General features: G+C 52.4%; 1 protein-coding gene across 1 annotated transcript in view; it reads right to left on the minus strand.

The window, feature by feature from the left end:
• The window catches only part of Itga9 (integrin subunit alpha 9), a 270,685-nt gene extending 250,516 nt beyond the window's left edge, over nt 1-20,169 (minus strand). Inside the window, exons 1-3 of the mRNA XM_060385077.1 lie at nt 19,803-20,169; nt 2,354-2,481; nt 673-779 (exon numbers count right to left, since the gene is read on the minus strand). Coding sequence (XP_060241060.1) covers nt 673-779; nt 2,354-2,481; nt 19,803-19,990 — 423 coding nt within the window. The 5' untranslated portion in view covers nt 19,991-20,169. The remainder of the gene's footprint in view (nt 1-672; nt 780-2,353; nt 2,482-19,802) is intronic.
• Nucleotides 20,170-20,457: the final 288 nt, after the last annotated feature.

Raw genomic sequence — 20,457 nt, forward strand, 5'->3', positions numbered from 1 at the left:
TGTGGGTGTCCCAGGAATTGAACACAGGTACACAATGACATTCAAAATGTGAGCTACAAACTCAAGATTTTATGTATTTTATGTAAATTATAACTTGACTTGAAGACATACACAAAAATACTTAGTAAATGAAATTACAAACTTCTTTCTACCTATATTCTCATATTCTTTCTGTGTATCTGTCTCTCTCTGTCTTTCTCCCTCTCTCTTTCTCTCCCTCTCCCTCTCCCTCACTCCTTGCTTCCTGGGATTGACCAGGGCTTCATGCATGCTAAAAAAGCCATATCCTCAGCCCAGTACGTCTAAAGTACGAGGCGTGTAAACCTTCGGCATGGCAATGCAACACTGTCACCTGCAAGGTTCACACGCGAGAACCACGTGACTGAGTTATTTTTCAGGTTCACAAAAGCAGCTCACAATGTTTGCAGGAGCTTTATGGCTCTGTGCTCGGCCTCGTGTGTCCTCTGCTGCATGCAGTCGCATGTGGCCTAAAGCTGCAGGTCAGACACACCTCAAAGCAGCAATGCGGAACAGAGAGCCTCAAAGCAGCAATGCAGAACAGAGAGCCTCAAAGCCGTGTTCTGGCTTCTGTGCTAGCCGGCTTTCCTGTGGAGTTCGTCCTCCATTCTTAGGACACCCTGCCCCAGGTCACCCTGTCTCCGGAGGTCTTACCAAAACACGGCCATCTGCTCTGGGCTGCCGGGCCAGGCTCACCCCCATCCACTCATCGTCCCGGTCTCCCCGGCAGGTCTTCCCACAAGTCGCACCTCGATTCCTGTCTGGAGAGAGAAGAGAAGTCAGTTTGGAGAGAGGTCAAAGAACGGTGCGTCTGTTTGAGCCTGGCCTGGGGCACCAACTTCTGGACCTTATAACCAAATGTCAGCGCCACAGAAACCTGCAACAAAGAGTTAAGTCAGCTTCTCCTTCTTCCATAGCAACATTCTCCATGAGGGAAAAATAATGTTCTCAGAAGTTACTGTAACAAACATCTCACAGAGTGGATCACACAAGCACATGCCTCCTCTCTGACGAAGAAAATCAGCACATTTCGTTGCTGTTGTTGTTGCTTTGTTGTGTGTGTTTACAAGTTTACATGTGTGTATACACATGTTGGGGTGTGCATTCATGTGTGTGTGTGCACATATTGGATGTGCATTCATATGTGTGTGTGCTCACATGTTTGCATGTGTATGCACATATTGGAGGTAGCATTGTGTGTATTTATGTGTGTGTGTGTGTGTGTCACATGTTAGGGGTTTATGTATTCATGTGTATGTCCATGCATGTCAAGTCCAGAGGTTGATGTCAGGAGTCTTCCTCAATTGCTCTCCACTTTATGCTTTGAGGCAGAGCCTCTCCCTGAACTTGGAGCTCACAGGATTAGCTGCATGGGCTAGCCAGTGATCCCACGGATACTCATCTTCACCTCCTCAACACCGGGGTTGCAAGTTCATGAAGCCCCATCCAGCTCTTTATGCAGATTCTAAGGGATGGATGGACTGAGATCCTTGAGCTTTCACAACAGTTGCCACCTGAGTTATCACTCCAGACCTCCGTGTATAAAAAGTGGTGATGAAATCGTGGTGAGAAAGGGCTTTACAGAAAGTAAGGCCTGGAAGGGCCACCTGCCTCTTCCTTACTTGGTTTTCTGTGCTTGCCTCTCCCATCTCAGGCTCCTCAAAGCCATCCTCATGCAAGCCATCCATGACACAGCTGGACCAGAGCCAAAGCATGTGATCTACTAGACAAAATGAGCCCCGCAATACATCCCATCATACCCTTCACCATGGAAGATGGAAAATTGAAACTGAGCTGAATAGTCTCTGGTTACACACAGTGAAATCCCTCCGTTTAAACTCTCCTGGGAGGCCCTGTGTGACCTAGCCCCAGCTCACCTGGCAGGTGTCCCTTCCACCCTCCCTGGCTCACCACTCCAGTGACACTGTCCTTGCTCTACTGGAGACTTCACTTCCTGGGCCTGCACAGCTAGCTCCTGGCCATCGTCCATACACACAGAAGGGTCCCCAAGGAGGCCTCTTCCAACCTCCAACATAGAGCTGGCTCTAACACACACCTTCCCTCTGAATTTCTCTAATTCTATTAATTTACTTTAATGTCTGTTCTGACTGCTAGTCTTCAAGGCCCAGGATGACAGTTCCATCTTTGCTTTGTTCATGGGCATAGCCCAGTGCCTAGTAACTACTAGGATCTCAGCATACATCTGTGAGATGCAGGGAGGAGAAGAGGGCGCGAGGGCAGGTCGGTGAATGATGAGGCCATCATTCCCTGTAGGAAGAGAACAGAGTGGGAAGGTGTCAGCCCCATTAACACACTGACAAGCAAGCCCACCCACCTCGAGCCATGTCCAGTTCGGTGCATCTCCGGTCAGGGTTGGTGTGGACGCGGCACTTAAACACAGCTCCAGGAGACTTCACTGAAGCGCTGTATTTAGAATCTGCCTTCGGTGCTCCCACGAGGACCCTGCACACCAAAAAGAAAAGCACGTGGTCACATGTGCTGGAGGAGAAAGGGCAGGAGGTTACGTCTTTGCCCAGGTAAGGGTGAGCGATCTGAGTGTGCACTGCAAAGTTATACAAGTTTACTATATGTGTGCACACACATGTACACACACACACACACACACACACACATGCACTGCATAAGTAAAACCACCACTACTGGTCTGTAGAAAAAAATGAGTCAAAGACTTTGGCGCAATAGTTTTATGTCAACTTGACACAAGCCAGAGTCATCAGAGAGGATGGAGCCTCAATTAAGAAAACACTTCCTGAAGCGTGGGGAATTCTGAGGAAGAGGGGGAGGAAGGATGGTAGGAGTCAGAGGGGTCAAGGACCCCACAAGAAAACCCACAAAATCAACCAACCTGAGCCCATGGGGCTCACAGAGACTGAACCACCAACCAGGAAGCCTGCACGGGACTGACGCCAGGCAGCGGGAGCAGAGGCGGTCTCTGACTCTGTTGGCTGCCTTTGGGGCCTTTCCTCCTATTTGGTTGCCTTGTCCAGCCTTCCTAGGAAAGGAGGTGCCTAGTCTTACTGCAGCTTGAGATGCCATGGCTGGTTGATAGCCATGGAGGCTGCCCTTTTCTGAAGAGAAACAGAAGAGGGGCGAATGGGGGAGGGAGGGAAGGTGAGGGGAAGGGACCGGGAGGAGGAGAGGGAGGGGAAATTGCATTTGGGATGTAAAACAAGTAAAATTAAAATAATAAATTAGTAAATAGAAAATAAATAAACAAATGAATAAAATGTCTCCATAATACTGAGCTATAGGCAGTCCTATAGGCATTTTCTTAATTAGTGATTGATGGGGGAGGGCCCAGCCAATTACAGATGGTGCCATCCCTGGGCTGGTGGTCCTGTGTGTAGTGGAAGTTTTTGTTTCCTTAAGACTTTGGTCATGTTTCTGTTTAATCCCAATTGTGGGATAAGGGATTGCCTTAGTTTATCCACAGCTGATAACAGCCTCCTGCAGCTCAGAGAGAGGAGTGGCCTTTGCCAGCTGGAGTTAGTGGAATTCTCAGTACTCTGGGAGGGTATAAATACCAGAGCCCAGAGAGAGGAAGGAGCCAGATGGAGAAGGAAGAAGGCTGCTGTTCATCCTGCTGCACTTTGCTGTTGCTGGACTGCCAGATATCCTGATGACTGAGATTTGTATTTTCCCAAAGAACCCAACAACCCTAACCAGCCGGAACTAAGTCTAAAGAGGTCTATGTCCCCTTTCCCTTCTAACCTTTGTTGTCTCCTACCTATTGCTGGGGTAGGGGTGGGGAGTTTGAAGGGAAATAGAAGCCTAAAAAGCAAAATAAAGTAATAAAAAAAAAGTTTTAAAAGGGTGTTATACTTGTGTTCTGTAAGAAAGCAGGTTGAGGGCTGGAGAGATGGCTCAGAGGTTAAGAACACTGCTCTTCCAGAGGCCCTGAGTTCAGTGCCCAGCAGCCACATGATGGCTCACAACCATCTATAATGGGATCTGATGCTCTATTCTGGCCTGCAGGTATATATGCAGCTAGAGTACTCATACACTAAATAAATAAACGAAAGAAAGAAAGAAAGAAAGAAAGAAAGAAAGAAAGAAGGAAGGAAGGAAGGAAGGAAGGAAGGAAGGAAGGAAGGAAGGAAGGAAGGAAAGACAAAGCAGGCTGAGCAAGCTACGAGGAGCAAGCCAGTAAGCAGCACCCCTTCATGGCCTCTGCATTAGCTCTAACCTCCCAGTTTCTCCCAGTTTGAGCTCCTGTCCTGACTTCTGTCAGTGACGGACTCTGATGTGGAAGCGTAAACCACACACACTGATTCCTCCCCAGGTCCTGTGTGGTCACGGTGTCTCGTCTCAGGAACAGCTGACTATGGCACCCAGTAGGTAACTGAACAGCTGCTCACCTTTACTAGTCACCCGTTACCAGAAGGATAGGGGAGGGCAAGGATGGGGTGGGGCAGGGTAGGGCAGGGTAGGAGAATCAGTCTGTGCTTATCGGGCATAAAACCCAAAGAGGGCGTAACAATGATTTTACTTCCAGATGTCACAGAAGCAAATCTGCCCTAGAGTTTAAGTGTGTGGGCACATCCGGGTGGTGTGAGTATGTATGTGTGTGTATGAGCCAGAGGTCACCTCCTATGGCCTGGCCCTCACAAACGCGGTGAGCCCCGAGGACCTACCTGCCTCCACCTCCCCAGCTCGGGATCGTAAGATGGGCACCACAGAAGAGTTGGGCACAGCGCGCTGAGCAGTGGCCGCTGGGAAAAAGCATTGTACGAGGAAGCGCTGGACAAGATGCACACCTCTGCTCAAAGAGCTGCAGGTATTAAGCCCCTACACAACGAGGGCTTGAGCTCTAGCAGCCAAGGAACGAGACAGAGCTGACCCTCCCAGGATATTATATACGGCAGGCCTTGGGGCAGATACGCCGCTGTTAGGCTTCTCTGGGGTCTCATTCCTTCATCTAGTCACCTCCCCACCACCCAGACCTCACGTGACTTGTGCCTTCCCTACCAATGCTTTAGTGAGGCAAGAGCCTGGCAAACAAGGCTGGCACGTGTGAAACCCTCAGCACACCTCAGCAAAGGCTCATGGTCACTGTTGCCAGTTTGGCTCAGTGGCCTGATGTCAGGCCCCAAGGGAAGGTTCTACCTTATTCCCACCCCATAAGCTGGGGAGCCCTGCAGATCCCAGAGACACCACCACACACACACACACACACACACACACACACACACACGCGCGCGCGCGCGCGCGCACACACACACACACACGCGCGCGCACACACACACACACACACACACACAAAAATAAATAAATAAATAAATAAATAAATACCACACACACAAATACATTGTCCCTTTGAAAAAGTATCTCTTCCCAGGTTAAGCCTGGAAGGTGTATGATTGCCTCAGTAGGGATATCTTGCTGGGCTGAGAGTAGCCAAGCCTCCAATAATGTGTCCCCTGCCCAGCCCAGCAGCCTTGCCATGTGCCCCTGCAGGGCCTCGCCTGGGACAGCTCACAGGCCTCTGGCCCCTCCACCACAATCCTCAAATGTGGCTAAGGACTAAGAGATACCTTCCCACACAGACCAGACTCACTGCCCGGCTCAGCCACACAAGGGAGGTTTGGCCGGCCCGTGGATGCTCTAACCCAAATCCGTAGTGACACTCAGAATCAAACCCCAGAGGAAAGCCACACTCAGAGATAATCCCTGCCACCGGAGCAAGCAAGCAAAGAGCCTTCCTCAGAGTGCACTGTTTTCACAGGTGAAAAGAATTATCAGACTGACAGCTCCGAATGGCGAAGGCATCCACAGCCTGCCATGTCAGGCCCTAAGGGCTGGGAGGTATAAATACAAAACCTCGTGCTGGGTCCTAAGCCTCCCACACACTCAAGTTTTCCATCAGCACAGCAAACAACCATTTGTGACTCATTTGACACTAGGGGTTGGTGTGTCGCTCAGGCAGAGTGCCTGTCCGAGGCCCTGCATTTCATCCCCAGCACCACATACCAAAAGTAAAATGACGTAAAGAAGCCACCGTTGCAGCCAGTTGTCTTTTAAACATGTGACCTTATACCCAAAGATTGTCCGGCTTCGTCAACGAAGCTTCTGTTTGCTGTGGCTCACAGACACACAGATGCACATCATCCAGAAACGGGGCGTCTTTATCACACCCCTACTCCCCAAGTCTTGGGGAGCATCCAGAAGGGGGTTGGTAAGACTGCTTAGAGCCAGGTCAGGGGGTTGCTTGGAAGAAGCGTATTCGGAAAATGACAGAACTCTGCACCCAGGAACTCGTAGTACCTGTGACTACCTGCCTCCACCAGAGCAAGCGGGTCAGAACTCCAGCCCAGGCAGAGGGAGGGGGGCTCACAAGGCCACACTTAGCCGAGAAGCTATTGGCCAAAGATGGTGGCTGAGGGCTGGAGGCTCAGTTTTCTTCGAGGCTCTGACCCCTGGTTGCTTTCCCATGATCCAGTGGATGCCCTGTGCCCGCACTGAGCATATGGGAGGCACCAGACTCAGGGTGGTTTTGTTTGTTTGTTTTGTTTTTTGTTTTTAAAGAAGAAAAGGGGTTGGGCATTGTGACACACAACTTTAATTTCAGCACTGAGGAGAGAGAGGCAGGTGAATCTGTGAGTTCAAAGCCAGTCTGTTCTACATAGTGAGTTCCAGGATGACCAGAGCTATGGAGAGAACCTGTCTCAAAAGTAAGTAAGTAAGTAAGTAAGTAAGTAAGTAAGTAATTTTTTTTTTTTTAAGAAAAAAAAATAAAAGAGAATAAAGTTGAGGGAGAAGGGAAATGGGGAGGAGGGGTCCAGGAGGACTGAGGGGTGGATATGACAGGGGGTGGAGAGAAGTATTCTCCCAGAATGAATAACTCCAACATCACAACAAATAAAGAAGAGAGAGAAACCCATCGCCCACGGGACGCAGAGAGCAGCTAGGGAAGCAGAGAGCAGCTAGGGAAGCAGCAGCCTGTGGGCCCACCACGTCCCCAGCATTAACACAGTGCTGGAACTGCACGGTGGCACCACTATTTGCAGTTCAGACACATTCCTAGGTTGGCTGAGGTGGAAGGATCCTGGGGGCAGAACTCTCAGATGCTTGCTTCTCCCAACCGAGAGCCGAGACCTGGGCGCAAAATGTCTTCCGGAATCTAAAGCAGGGAAGGGATCTGCTGGATTCTAATGTCCTTCCAAACCTAAAGCACCCACGGTTTCCAACAACAGCCACTGATTCAAAGCCTGCTAGCACTCCCCAGCTCATACTTCTAACCAGTAGGCCCCACAAGAAAGACTTCCTCAGTTCCTGTGATGTGAGCTAGAGACATGTGTGTATACACACGTGCCTGACACGCACTGGATGGCATATAGGGGAACGAGCCTGCCTCTGTGTTTACAGAACATCGCGGCTTCCTTGGCAGCCCAGTGCTGGCTCTTTACCTGGGCCGCAGTCCAGCAAGGCGGCTACAGCGGGGCAGCCCTGGAGTGTGGCTTGTCTGAAGCTCACTCAGCTGGCTGCTGGCCAGGCTGATTCTGAGAGACAGAGATTGCAAGGGCTCGGAGAATGCCACTGAAAAGACGCCACCATCTGTTGCCTTCTTTGTCCTTTGGGCTACCAGCTCATATTCCAGCTCCTTCAAATGTGCTCCCATCTTTATCAGCACCCTAGAGAAGACCATGTCTTTCCTCTGTGGGTCCCTATCAAAGGACCCACACGTCTCCAGGCACAGGTTCCCATCAAAGAAGCCATCAAGCTGTTCCCCACCTCTGCTTGCTCCTTCAAGTGTGGTCCTAGGGGAGCGCCTATAGGAAATGCTAAGGTTGCCCCTTTTCACAGATGGGGGAGCAAGTGGCCAAGGCTCCTGAAACTTGTCCCTAGCCGCCTGGCTGCAGCATAAAAGCATGGAACCCAAACCCCCTCCTGCTCAGACCATGCCAGCAGGTACTCAGTGCCCCTTCTGCTTCCAGCTGCTCTAGCACGTGACCACGCCCAAAGAGGCTCTGTGGGCACTCTGAGATTAGAATTTGGCTCTTGAGCTCTTCAAGATTGGGGTTTGGTATGTAAAGAACACCTTTCTGTCCCCACTCAGGCTCACGGGATGGGGGAGGTGAACTCCAGACATGGTCTTGGTTTTCTAAAACACTGACATTGCCAGCATGGTGCTAACCAAAGGTCCGCCTCCCTGGTAAGTAGCTCATAAACCTCTTTGCAAACACACGCCCATCTGTTTACCCACCAGCAACAGCGAGGATTTCAGGAGCCTGGCTCCAGATGAAGAAAAACCCAACCAGGCAGCTTCTCATGTGCATTCCGCTCAGGGAGGCTGGTTATGCTGCTGTGCCCAACAGTGGTGGGCTCTGAGCCCAGGGTCCGTGCCCAGGGGCCTCTTTCTCCCACCCCTTCAACGGTTTCCTAAAAGGTAGATACACTTCCCGGCATAGCTATGAATGAGGCTCAATCATGAAAGTACTTAAAATTGGCTGAGATGTGTGTGTGTGTGCCTGTGAAGACCAGAGCTGACACTGGGTGTCCTCCTCAGTTGCTCTCCATCTCTTCCTAGACTGGCTGGCCAGTGTGCCCCCAGGATTCTCTCCCTCACCAGTGCTGGGACAAGCACACAGCAGCAGTCCTACCTTTTTATGAGGGGACTGGGGATCAATCAGGACCTCATGCTCTCACAGCAAGCACCTTCCGCTGAGCCATCTCCCCAGTGCCACTTAGGAGACTGATTGAGTGTGTGTGTGCATGTGTGTATGTGTGTATGTGTGCGGCTCACTCAAGTTTGTGTACTTTTCACATGACAATGTCATGTCACAGTGTCAGAAGCTTGGACACCATTGAGTGACACACTTCAGTGTCTTCCATGTCTCTAGAGCACACTTTCCCCCATCCTCTATGTGAGGCCAAGCTGGCTCCATGCCAGCCCCACCTTCCTCTGAACGCCCACATCTGCTGCTCAGTTCCTTGGAGAGCAGGAGGCAGGGACTAGGCTGAAGCAGAGCTGCCTATCGGGGAAGGCCAGGGACCATCCCTCCCTCCCCACAGCCACCACAGCAGCCATACCACAGGGCAGAACTACAGCCAGTTCAATAACAGCGAGCGGGTATTACAGACTCCCAAGCCATTAGGTTTGTTTTCATGCATTTGATTCCAAACCAAAGCTCCCCCAGGGACCCAGGTTCCAGTTACAAGAATGCAGCTTAATCAGTGTGTATCTACTGCAGAGAGCCCCCAGGGACCGCCGCCCGCCCCTCGGTTGGCACCGACAGCTCAGCCGGGTGGAGGACTGGTTGGAGCTTTCCCTCCGACCATCCCAGAGGGAGAAGGCAAGACGCCAGGGCTCACCACCTGGACCAGCAATGCCTCGGGGAGTTTCTCTTACATTTCAGGAAACCAAGGTTGCAGGCAGCTGGCGGTGGGCTCGCTGGGCACTTCAGACTAACAGCACCAGCTGGGTTGTTTGTGGATGGGTGCTCGTGGTGCTGTGTCGTGTGCAGGCAAGCAGGCCTGTGCATGTGTTCATTTTGCTCTACCTGTGTGTTCAGGGAAGTATGCACGTGTCTGTGCATGGTGCTATGTCTGTGCACGGTAAGTGTTCACAAGTTCGTGTATAGGTGGTGGTGTGTCTGTGTGTGGAGGTAAGCATGCATATGTGTGTGTTCATTTTTGTGTGTCTATGTATAGGGAAGCATGCACATGCGTGAGTATGCACATATATGCCAGAGGTCAATGTCAGTGTCTCCTCGATCACTCCCCAGCTTAGTTTTTGAGACAAGGCCTCTCCCTGAACCTGGAGATCGCTGGTACCTAGGACAGATGGCAGCAAGCCCGCAGTCCTCTCGTCTCCAGCTCCTCTGCACTGGGACTGCAGGCAGCTACCACAGTTCCTGATTTTTATGTTAGGAACCAAATTCAGGTCCGAGTGATTGTGCACTCAGTGTTTTAGGGATCGAGTCGTCTTCCAACCCCCCTTCATTCTTGGAGATAGTGTCTCTTGCACATCAGCCTGGTCCTGAACTTACTACATGGCCAAAGATGACCTCGAACTCTTGATCGTCATGCCTCTACATCCTGAGTGGTGAGATTAGCGACGTGCACCATCAAGCCTGCGTTTATGTAATGCTCAGCTGACACAAGTGCTCTGCCATCCCAATGACAGAGTATAACCCCGTATTCTCAGGGTTGTGGCCCAGTCACCCCGATACATTATAAGATGCACATACCAAACTCTCCCTCCAACACTGCCAATCTGTGTGACCTCCAGTGTGTCCTGGTCACTCTTGAGCCTCAGTTTCCCTCTGCTGTAAAATGGGGCTGGGGTATTAGTGCATCCAGCATGATTCCTATGAGGTTTGGCAGTGAGAATGCTACAAAGCTCCCAGCACTGTGCCTAGGACAAAGCAGGTACTCAACGAAGTGCTTTGACACTAGTGTTAGGACAGTTTGACATCTCACTTGTCCCAGCTCCAAGTGTGGTGCTGTCCTTGGCAGAACCCCAGGAACTCACAGGTCCTTATAACTCAGCTCCATTTTCTGCTATGCTAGGCAGGCATTGACTCAAGCTTTCCACCGACATCACAGAAGTGTAGCGATGGCGAGGCTGATTTCACCAGCACATTAGGGGAGCAGCCGCTGTCCTCCACCCTTCCTGTACCCTTGTCCTGTCCCACAGAACCCTCCAGTTCCTCCCACTGAAAGGTGATGTCTGCTTCCTCCTTTCTGAAACGCATTAGCTACTAGGCTGTGAAGGAAGATGAAGGATTGACCCCTGGGCTCACGTGTACCATTGACCCTCCTGGCACCCTGCCCAGCCACCTTGTGCCCAGGCCAGGTTAGCCTGCTGGACAATGAAAGTCACAGAGAGCAGAGATGAGCTTGAAGCCAATCCTACAGCAACTGACCAACCAGCCAATACAGAGGTTGATGTGAGAGAGCCAGGCTCAGAATACAAGAACACCTGCTGATCCCAACTTAACCTGACAGCCACGGAATCCTGAGGCTCAGAATGATGGCCGCTGACAGCTATTGGGGTTCAGGGTCACTGGAAACAACAGTCCATTTTGTAAGGACCCAGGGCTTCAGTAACTCTATCGCTCATGCATTTGCCCCTGAGTCTAACCTTGTCATCCTTGTCCTTTGCTGAGAAGGATTTCTATGTCTCCTCTTGCTTCCTGCTATTCTTTCCTTCCCCAAGGAACTATGATTCCCAGCCAGGACCACAAACCTGTTTCTGAGGGCTCTGACCTGTGAGGGGTATGGAAAAGCCCTGAACAGTTTGCCTAATGTCCGCTTCGGTGGTCATTCTTCATCGCCAACTTGGGTAGATTTAGATTCACCATGGAAGTACACTCCCGGCTGTGTCTAGTTTCCAGCAAGGATTAACTGAGGAGCAAAGACTCATCTCAGACTTAAGCCAGCCCATCCCATAGACTAACAGCTGAAAGGTGAACTGTGCACCAGCATTCCTCCCTCTGCTTCCTGACTGTGGTCAGGATGTGACCAGCCACCCTGAGCTCCTGCTGCCACCCCCTCCCCACCATTACGGTTGGCACCTTCAACTAGGAGTGAAAACAAAGGCTTCCTCCCTTAGACTGCTCCTTGGACAGGTGGCCTGCTATGTCTGTGCCTCAGTTACAGTAGGCTGACATTGCACATAATGCCTATAGCACACTAAAGGATCGATAAAAGGTGCTAAAAATAGCGTGGAGTAAATGAAGGGAAGACCAGTCATCAGAGAATGAAGCAGACGGAGTTCTGAGGCCAGCTGAGGTGGAGAAGGGCATGGAGTGGCATGGGTCATGCAGGAATGGAGGGACCTCAGAGGTCACTGCTCTTGACAGATGCTGCAAGGGAGGCAGGTGGAGGAGTCATGGCCATGGACCATGTTTCCCAGACAGCCGAGAATATTAAGATCATGCTGGAGTCCAGAGAAAACTGCCTGGCAGGGATAAAGACATTCTAAGTGACATCTGTATCCCATGCTTTTTAACTATTGAGCTGGTGAAACAATAGATAACCACCCACCCCCCAAAAAAAACTGGAAATCCCCAGGAGTAACATGCTGGGAAAAGAAAAAGGCTAAAGTATGGTCCAGCTGGATGGGAAACTTCTCCCTCAGAATGAGATTTCACAGTGTGGACAACTTGGGGGCCCATCTTCCTGCAGAGACTGGAGCCCCAAAACAATGCCTTGCCCAGGACTGCCCCGAATTGCATGCCCCTGCCCTCTCTTTAAAGAGCAACCTCACTTCAAGACCTGAAGACAGACTTGGGGGAAGGGGGCATTCCTTGATCTGTTTGTCACTCTCCCTGATGTGGTCACATTAAAGAAACATTTTTTTTGGTTTTCACTGCTGATTTGGCTGTTTTAGTTGGCTAATGGAGGACGGGTTGCCAAAGCTAGCTCGAGGCATAGGCTGTGATGCCATGTCTGGAAACAACACAATAAGCCTGCACCTCTGAAAGACCCAAGCGAGGACCTCCACATCTTCCTGTTATCCTTCTCTTCTCCAAGGAAAACAGGACAGGGCCCTCACATCCCGACAAGAAGGAGACAAGGTTTAGTTGGAGGACTGGGGTCCCTGGTTGGGCACATCTTTGGAGGACACATTTTGTTCTGCCCCTTTTGCTTCACACTGTACTTCCTTCAACCGTGAGGTAAAGAGCGAGCCTCTCCTTGCCTGCCTCGCTTCCATTCCCATTGGCAAATGTCTGTCCTGCTGTAGCTGCTGCTGGTGGTATCTTCCTCTGCTGATATCAGGACCCAGTGTCATCAGCCTTGCACAGTGAAATGAAAACATGTCTGACACTAGAGAATCTTTCAGATCATCAACTTGAGTCTGGGCCTGAGGAGACATCCCACTTCACAGACTGAGCTCTGAGTCTCTCCTGCATGCAGACAGCCTTTGATGGGCTACCCAGCCTTTTGTACAATCCAGTGAAGCAGATCCCCCTGCTATTCTGTTCAGACTATTCTAAAGAGAAAGGTCTCAGCCATTCATCCCCATCACCACAATGCTCTACCCATGTGCATTGGGCCAAGCAGCTGTGGCCCCAATTAACTCCCAGAAACCAGGAGCCAGAAGAGATCTTTCCTCCCTCCAGTGCTCTCTGTGAGGTATTTGGTCACAGAGATTATTTTTTAAATGATTTTATACTTGTGTGGAGCCTGGGGTGGGAGCCAGCACTCAGGAGACAGGGGTGGGCTCCACCTGCTCCCAGCTCTGCGTGACCACAAGCAGGAAAAGACATCTAAAACTCTAGGACTCACAATCCCATAGGTCTCTCATGAAAGGTCCTGCCAGCACACCAAGTCTTGCTGGCATTCAGATACATGTTCTTGAAAAGATGGAACATCCCAGAATATCCCCACCCCAGAGTTTGCCTCCTGCCTTGTTTCCACACCAAAATCCATTCTGGGTCCCCCAGCTCCCACCACTGAATGAGGAAGAGCAAACTGCTGCTCCTGAGGCTGATTATACATGCATGAAAGTGACTTGCTGCCTCAAATACAAGCACATGAAAAAGGAAAAAAAAAAAAAAAAAAAAACAAACATGGGCTGGAGAGATGACTCAGAGGTTAAGAACACTGGCTGCCCTGCCAAAGGTCCTGACTTCAATTCCCAGCAACCACATGGTGGCTCACAACCATCTATAGTGAGATCTGGTGCCCTCTGCTGGCGAGCAGGTGTATATGCAAGCAGGTGTATATGTATATAAGTGTATACATAATAAATTAATTCATTAAAAAAAGGAGAAAGAAAAAAAAAGCACAAAGCCTCCTTTTTCCATATGCTCTCACCTCGGGCACCTTTCAGGCCCCTTGGAAGCCACTCCTCCCACCTGCTGGTGTCCCATTGTCGTTAATTTCAACACACGAGTCCTGTTCGCTCTCTTAAAAGGCGACCTTAGGGGCCAAGTGAGCCCTTTGTTTCAGACTTGTTCTCCCCCCTCTTCCCGGCTTAGTCTCACTCCCTAAGACTTCCTCTGGCACAAAGGAAAGTGGGGATAAAATGATTTATTCTGCCTTGGTTGTCAGCCAAATCCACTTGCTTAAAAAGATTTCCAGTTCAGAGACCTCAGTGGTTCATAGGTAGGGAGCCTGCTGTGCCTCCAAAGTCCCTCTCCTGCATCCTCTGGCATCAGAAACAGAGACCCCAAGAGCCAGCTGGTAACAAAAATAACATGGCCTCTGCTTCCAGGTTGTTTCTGAAAGCGCATCGTCATTCCTAAGTCTGCTGGGCTATCTTCCATGGAAGGTGCAGGGCACGAGGCTCAGCTAACTGGGCTAGGGAGATGACTCAGTTGGCAAAGCATTTGCCTTACAACTCGGAGAACCAGAGTTCAGTCCCCAGAACCCACACTAAAAAGCCAGGTGTGGTGACATTATCCTTATAATCAGGGCTCTGGGATTTCTAAAGCCAGCTGGCCAGCCAGCCTAGCCTACTTGGCAAGTTCCTAGCCGGTGAGAGACTACCACAGAAAGCAAAGCGGGCACTGTCTGGGGAATGACAGCTCAGGCTTCCTCCGGCTTCCATTTACATGCTGAGAGGTGTGTGTGTGTGTGTGTGTGTGTGTGTGTGTGTGTGTGTGTGTGACACAGACTGATTCTGAACAGATACTGGTCACAGGAACAGGAGCTGGCTGGAGACGGCGCTTCACACACACACTCAGAGCTCTTCCTGAATGGTGGAGAGGCTAGCGTCTCTCTTCTGGCCCTGGAAGGTTCTCCCTTGGGTAATAAGGTGATTCAGCACCTGCTGGGGAAACAGCACCCAGGCCTGCTCCCCAGGATCTTCCGAAACACTCTGGAAGATGCTTTTCGGGTCCCCTTAGAACCTGAACCCCATGCATGTGCTTTCTGCTCCCCCTTCCAGAAGGTTGAAAATGCAGATTCCGCAGGACGAGGGAGGCCTGTTCTGAGAACGAGGGGAGAAAAGCCTCTGGGGAAGTGGTTGCATGCCCTGCCCCCCTCGAGAGTAGAAGAGCTCATGGAGCATGTGCAAATGAGCCAACATTGGTCAGGGAGCTCATGAGACGGTAGGGCTAGCTAACACCAGTTCCCATGTTTCCTCATGAAGATTGACAAGGCCAGATGGGGTTAGGGATCTGAGCCCCAAATCCCAAAGCCCCTTCTAAATCCTTCACCTTCTTAGGAATCTCCCTCGTCCCTCTCAATAAACACTCCAAGCCTGACTCCCCTCAACCGGAGCAGCTAATATTTTTGCCTGGGGCCCAAGGTGAGAACCCCATGGAACAGTGGCTGATGCTTCCATTAGCTCTCGGCAGACAACAGACACTTCAGTATTTTACAGATAAAAAGATAGCTCACTCCCTTCCGTGTTTTAGACATCAGCCCCTTCCTGAGCTTTTAATAGTTAAATATGCTAAGGATCAACTTTTTTGTTGCTGATTCTTGAGTTTCCTTCAGGTCTTGTCTAGTTCCCTAAGACTTTAGTCAGGACATAGCCGGACCGTGGTGCTGCATGCCTTTGGTCCCAGCACTTGGAAGGCAGAGGCATGTGAATCTCTGTGAGTTCGAGGACAGCCTGGTCTACAGAGTGGGCTCCAGGACAGCAAGGCTACACAGAGAAACCCTGTCTTGAAAAAAAAATCAGTCTTTGCCCCCAGAGGTAGAAGGTAGCTCTGTATTGTTAAGGACATGATGCAGTTCATATGTGGGACCCAGAAGTCAGGACAGCCTCTTTTGGGTGTGATGAGCATTTCCCTATTTGGACTGTCCCAGACAACGGCCAGTAGCCACATGTGGATACTCGCTCATGACTGAGACTGAATTCTTAATTTTGTCTAGTTTTAGTTCATTTTAATGTAGACCACACTACCTCTGGCAGGTGTCAGCATCGCCTGGCAGCATCAGGACCCTGGAGTCTCAGCTCTAACTGCAAATGGGACGTTGGAACTGCTCTGACTCCTCTCTCAATGATGCTCTGCCAGCACCGTACTTCCCAGGGCCTGAGCACAGCAGTCTTGCTGTCCCAGGAGGAGCAGGAAGCACGTCGCCAGAGAGGAAGCCATCGCACCCAACCACTTTGGACTCTAGAGCGTCTGGTGGGGGGAGGTGGGGGGAGGCGGGGGGAGGCGGGGGGGGGGCAGGCTCCATTTATTTATATCACAGAGTGTTACAGTTGTCAGCTCTGCAGCTGAGAAACTGCTAGAGAAGGGGACAGAAATTGGCTTTGTCTATGTTCCCTGGCACCTACTCCTGTTGTTTAAAGGACGCCAGAAGAATTGGGGTTGGGGAGGGTGGGGACAGGAGAGCTCTGAGTGTGCAGACACTCTGTGGGTGTCGCCAGAGAAAAGAAAGCTCATTCACTTTCACGTCTGCATCAAAACCGATACAAATGTCACCAGGGTGTTGGGCTTTATCCACCACGGGGGCAACTCTTGCTGTCCAAGGCGTGGTGACAGGGACTGTCAAATAAACAGTACTTTGGACAAAGCGGTGCCTGGCTGCGTCCTGAGTGGGAATGTGGTCACAGGAGCCAGACTCGACATGGGGGCTCTGAAAGGCAGCATCACCCCCGATCTTTACACCGGCTTTGACCTCCCTCACAATGGAACGGTTTGGGTGTGTAAAGCACTTGGTTCCAGACCCACGAGCTGACAGCTTCGCATGCTCTGCCACACACACACACACACACACACACACACACACACCGGGGTCCCATCAAACATGGTGTGGGTCAGGCTCAGACCCCGCTTGTCACTGCTGGGAGGTGGTAAACCTTATGGGGTTAGGTCCGAAGTCACGGGGTCTGCTATAAAGAGGACAGCCCTGCCCTTCGGCTTTCTCTTCGTTTGCCCTCTATGAACTTCCCCACCACCTCTATGGTGCATCCCCACCACCACCACTACAGAGCTAGAAAGCAGCAGGGCCAGCCACCATGACAAACCTCTTCTCTTTTTAAGTTTCCTAACCCAGATGTTTGCCACAGAAACTGTCAACACAGCCTAACCCTCAGCTCTGCCACCTGGTGACTGGGCTCTCCCTGCCCTTTCTAGCATGTTCTCTGCCCTACACATCCATCAACCTGCAAAACAGAGAGTTAATTAGCATGAAACAAACATCTCAAATCACATCCCGAGTACTAAGCTAAAGAACATTCCATCCCAAAGAGGAACAGAAGGTACGAGGTTTACTCAATGTCAGTCATCAGTCCTACCCCGCGTTCGATGTCGTTTCTCCTGCAGGGGCCCTTCCCTTCCTCACCTTTCCACTGTGAACTGCCTAAGCTACTCTGTGCAGCTTTCTCTGCTCTCCCACTGCACCAGACCAGTCTTTGGCTAAACAGCGACCAAACGCCAGGACCTGAACACCCTCTGTTTCCCCGTTCACGAGAACTTCTGTAATACAATACGGAATACTGTAAAACTGTCATCCTTGCTGACTGAGGAGTTCTGATTCCAGGAATCAATTGCAAGGAAATAATTAAGAATGTCCACAGTGTTTCGTTGTGAGAATGCTTACATATGTTATTACAATTATAAACAACTGGAAATGACCTGATGAGTCAAGAAGACGATGGGTTCAGGGACTGCCTAATCCTGAGAGACTTACATTCAGCCATTAAGTCAATCAAGCAGCCCTGCAGTTGCAAGTTAAGGCAAAACTTTGGGGTAGAGGTGTACTCCACGAGACTGGAATCATGCACATTTACAGCGACCACCTTTAAGATTATTCTCAAAGTATAGGAATGAAAGTAAACAGGGGGCCACAACTGGGGCTGTGTGTGTGAAAAGCCTTTGGTTCTCCATGAACCTCACACAGGTCTAGCTTCATAGAAAGGAGGAGAGGGGTTCAAAGCCCAGAAGCCCCTGAGAGGGCAGTCCCATCAGAGGAAGCCACACTTCAGAGGCAAGACAAAAACAAACAGAAGTTGGGGAAATGAAGGAAGAGAGAAAAATGGGAGAAGGAAAGGTTTTATAAGCAGCAAGAGAATCAAGAAGAGATGAAGGCACTGTGGTGAGAGCAATCTGCTTCAAAGAGATTTTTTTTATAGTAAGATTCAGAGGGCTGCTAAAAAGCAGAGGGACCAGCCTCCAGTGCAGGGCGTGGCCAGGCAGGAGGGGCTCTTCTGAGACCAGCAGGCCAGCTGCTAGTCCCCACAGAGATGCCTGACCCTCCCCTGGCACAGTCCAGCCTCAGCATTGCTGCCCCTAGAGTGTAGCCTGGGGCTATAGTGTAGCCGCTTTCCTCTAGAAATCTACTCACAGCCTCTTTCAGAAACAAAGCAAGGTGCACACTGTCTCTACTGCGCCTGTCTAGCTCCCGCCTGGAGAGGCTGTGACCTGTGGTCCATCCAAACCCAGGTGACAGGCGCCTGGCCCGCGTGCCTGGACCCAGGGGATTGCTCCAAGGCAACCAGGCTGCAGCCCTAGCTTGAATTCGCACCGAGGCCCTGGCTCCCAGGCCCCTGCCCTTTCCTTAGCAGCCCCCGACCAGATCGGCCTTTCTGCTTTTGACAGCCCCTCCCACATGCTTGATGCCAAGGTCACACCGGGTGGGGCTCTGAGCAGTGCGCAGGCTGTTTCCATCCGGCATAATCTGCACCAAGCCCCACGCACACAGCAGACCTGGAGCCTGTGGAACACGGGAGAGCGTCCTGCCCACCGTCTGAAAGGAAGGGCCTGGCAAATGCAGGACCCCACGACTGCAGTCAAGTGTCAGGACAGGACGTAGACGAGAGCTACACACGGGACTTGGAAAACTGGTTCTCTTGGAGGCTGCCCTGCTAATCCCACGGTTGTTAATTAGGCTGGTCACAAAGTTCTTTCTCCCCAGGGTTCTGGAGGGCCCCCATCCACAAACCCCCGTTTCCCTCGGCCCCTGTCCAGTTCTGAGCAGACTCTCGGTAGATGACATGCCCAAAGCTCACACATTGCTGATCTCCATCTCCCAGCCTGCTGCCGCTAAAACATGCTCCTCACCGGGGAATGCCCTCAACTCCAGCCAGCCATCACCTGGGCTGTAACACAACACAGTAACACCTCATGTGAACGAGCTGGGGAGCCTCTGACAACCCAACTCTAGCTGCTCTGAAAAGGTGGGCGTGGTGTGGCGGCTTCATTCCAAGAAAGTGGTCTAGGGAGAGTGCCCATCTTCTCTAAGAGCCCCTGCTGTGGGGTCAGTTAACGTCACTAATGATGCTTAGCGAGGGGGAAACGCTTATTCTCTTTTTTGCAGGCCCACCCATCTCCTGTCAGCAGCCGAACCCCTGGACCCAAACAAAATTTCATCCTCTGAAGTCTAGAATGACACGTGGGAGATGGGCGCCAGGCTGCCCACCAGGCACACAGCCTGCTCCCTGGGAGTCCTCCCTGCCTGACTCTCCTGCGTCCCAGATCCTCTCAGAACTTTGTGGGGGCCCGGGAAACTTCTGCGGAAAACCCCCACGCCCCCACGCCCCACTCCCACCGCAACCCTGTTTCACTGCTTCCTGCATGCATGCCCCTGCCGCAGGAGCAGCCCGGCCTCCCGTTGGGGGCCCGCTGGGAATCCGGGGCAGCTGGCCAGACAGCGGTGGCCCCTCGAGGGCGGACAGTCAAGAAACTTCGCGGCGGCGAGAGCGAAGCCGCGCCCGAGTGCCGCGGGAGGGCCGGGATCGCAGGGACCCCCTCCCGGGACTCCGCGAGCAGGCCAGGACGTCAGCGTGGCCGCCAGACATTTAAATCGGCCTCCCGGGAGGCGGCGTGGAGGAGGCCGGGAAGGCGGCGGCCGCGCTGGGGGGGGATCGCGGGGTGGCCGCGCCGGGGTCGGGGAGCCGCGGGGACACTCACCAGCGCGTGTTGTCGTGGAAGTGCTCCAGCACCGCGTAGCCGAAGAAGGAGCCCGCCGGGCCCTGGAAGCGCACGGGGCGCTGCGCGTCGAGGTTGTAGGCGCCGGCCGGGACCCCCGCGGCCGCCAGCGCCAGCAGCAGCGCGCGGAGCCCCCCGGCGCCCGTCCGCGCCGCAGCCGGGCCGCCCATCCCCAGCCGGCCGCCGCCCTGCGCCCTGCCCCGCGCCCGGGGCTCCCGGGACGCGCCGCTGCCCGGGGCGCGAGCCGTGCGCTCCGAGCGGGAGCGCGGGACGCGGCGAGGGGCTGCGGCGCGAGCCGGTGCGAGGCCAGGGGCGGCCGCCAGAGCGCCGCGTCCTCCTGCTCCCCGCGGAGAGGTCTGCGCTCTCGGAAGGAGCGGGTCCCCGGCCCGGGCGGCGCTGCAACTGCGGAGAGGCGCGCCCGCGGGGTGGGCGGCCCGGGCGGCCCGGGAGGGACGGGCCCGCAGCGCCCCCTGCTGGACCCGGGCTGGACCGTGGGGAACCCCACCTTCTCTCCACCGTCCCAGGCTCTGCGGGGCTGGCTGGGTCTCTCTCCTTTCGTCTCACCCTGTGAGTCTCACTCTCACACACACCAAGTTCCAAAGCCACCCCAGCAGCCAAGGACGGGTGAATATTCTGG

This window comes from Meriones unguiculatus, chromosome 6 (genome assembly GCF_030254825.1).
Source record: "Meriones unguiculatus strain TT.TT164.6M chromosome 6, Bangor_MerUng_6.1, whole genome shotgun sequence".
Lineage (NCBI taxonomy): Eukaryota > Metazoa > Chordata > Mammalia > Rodentia > Muridae > Meriones > Meriones unguiculatus.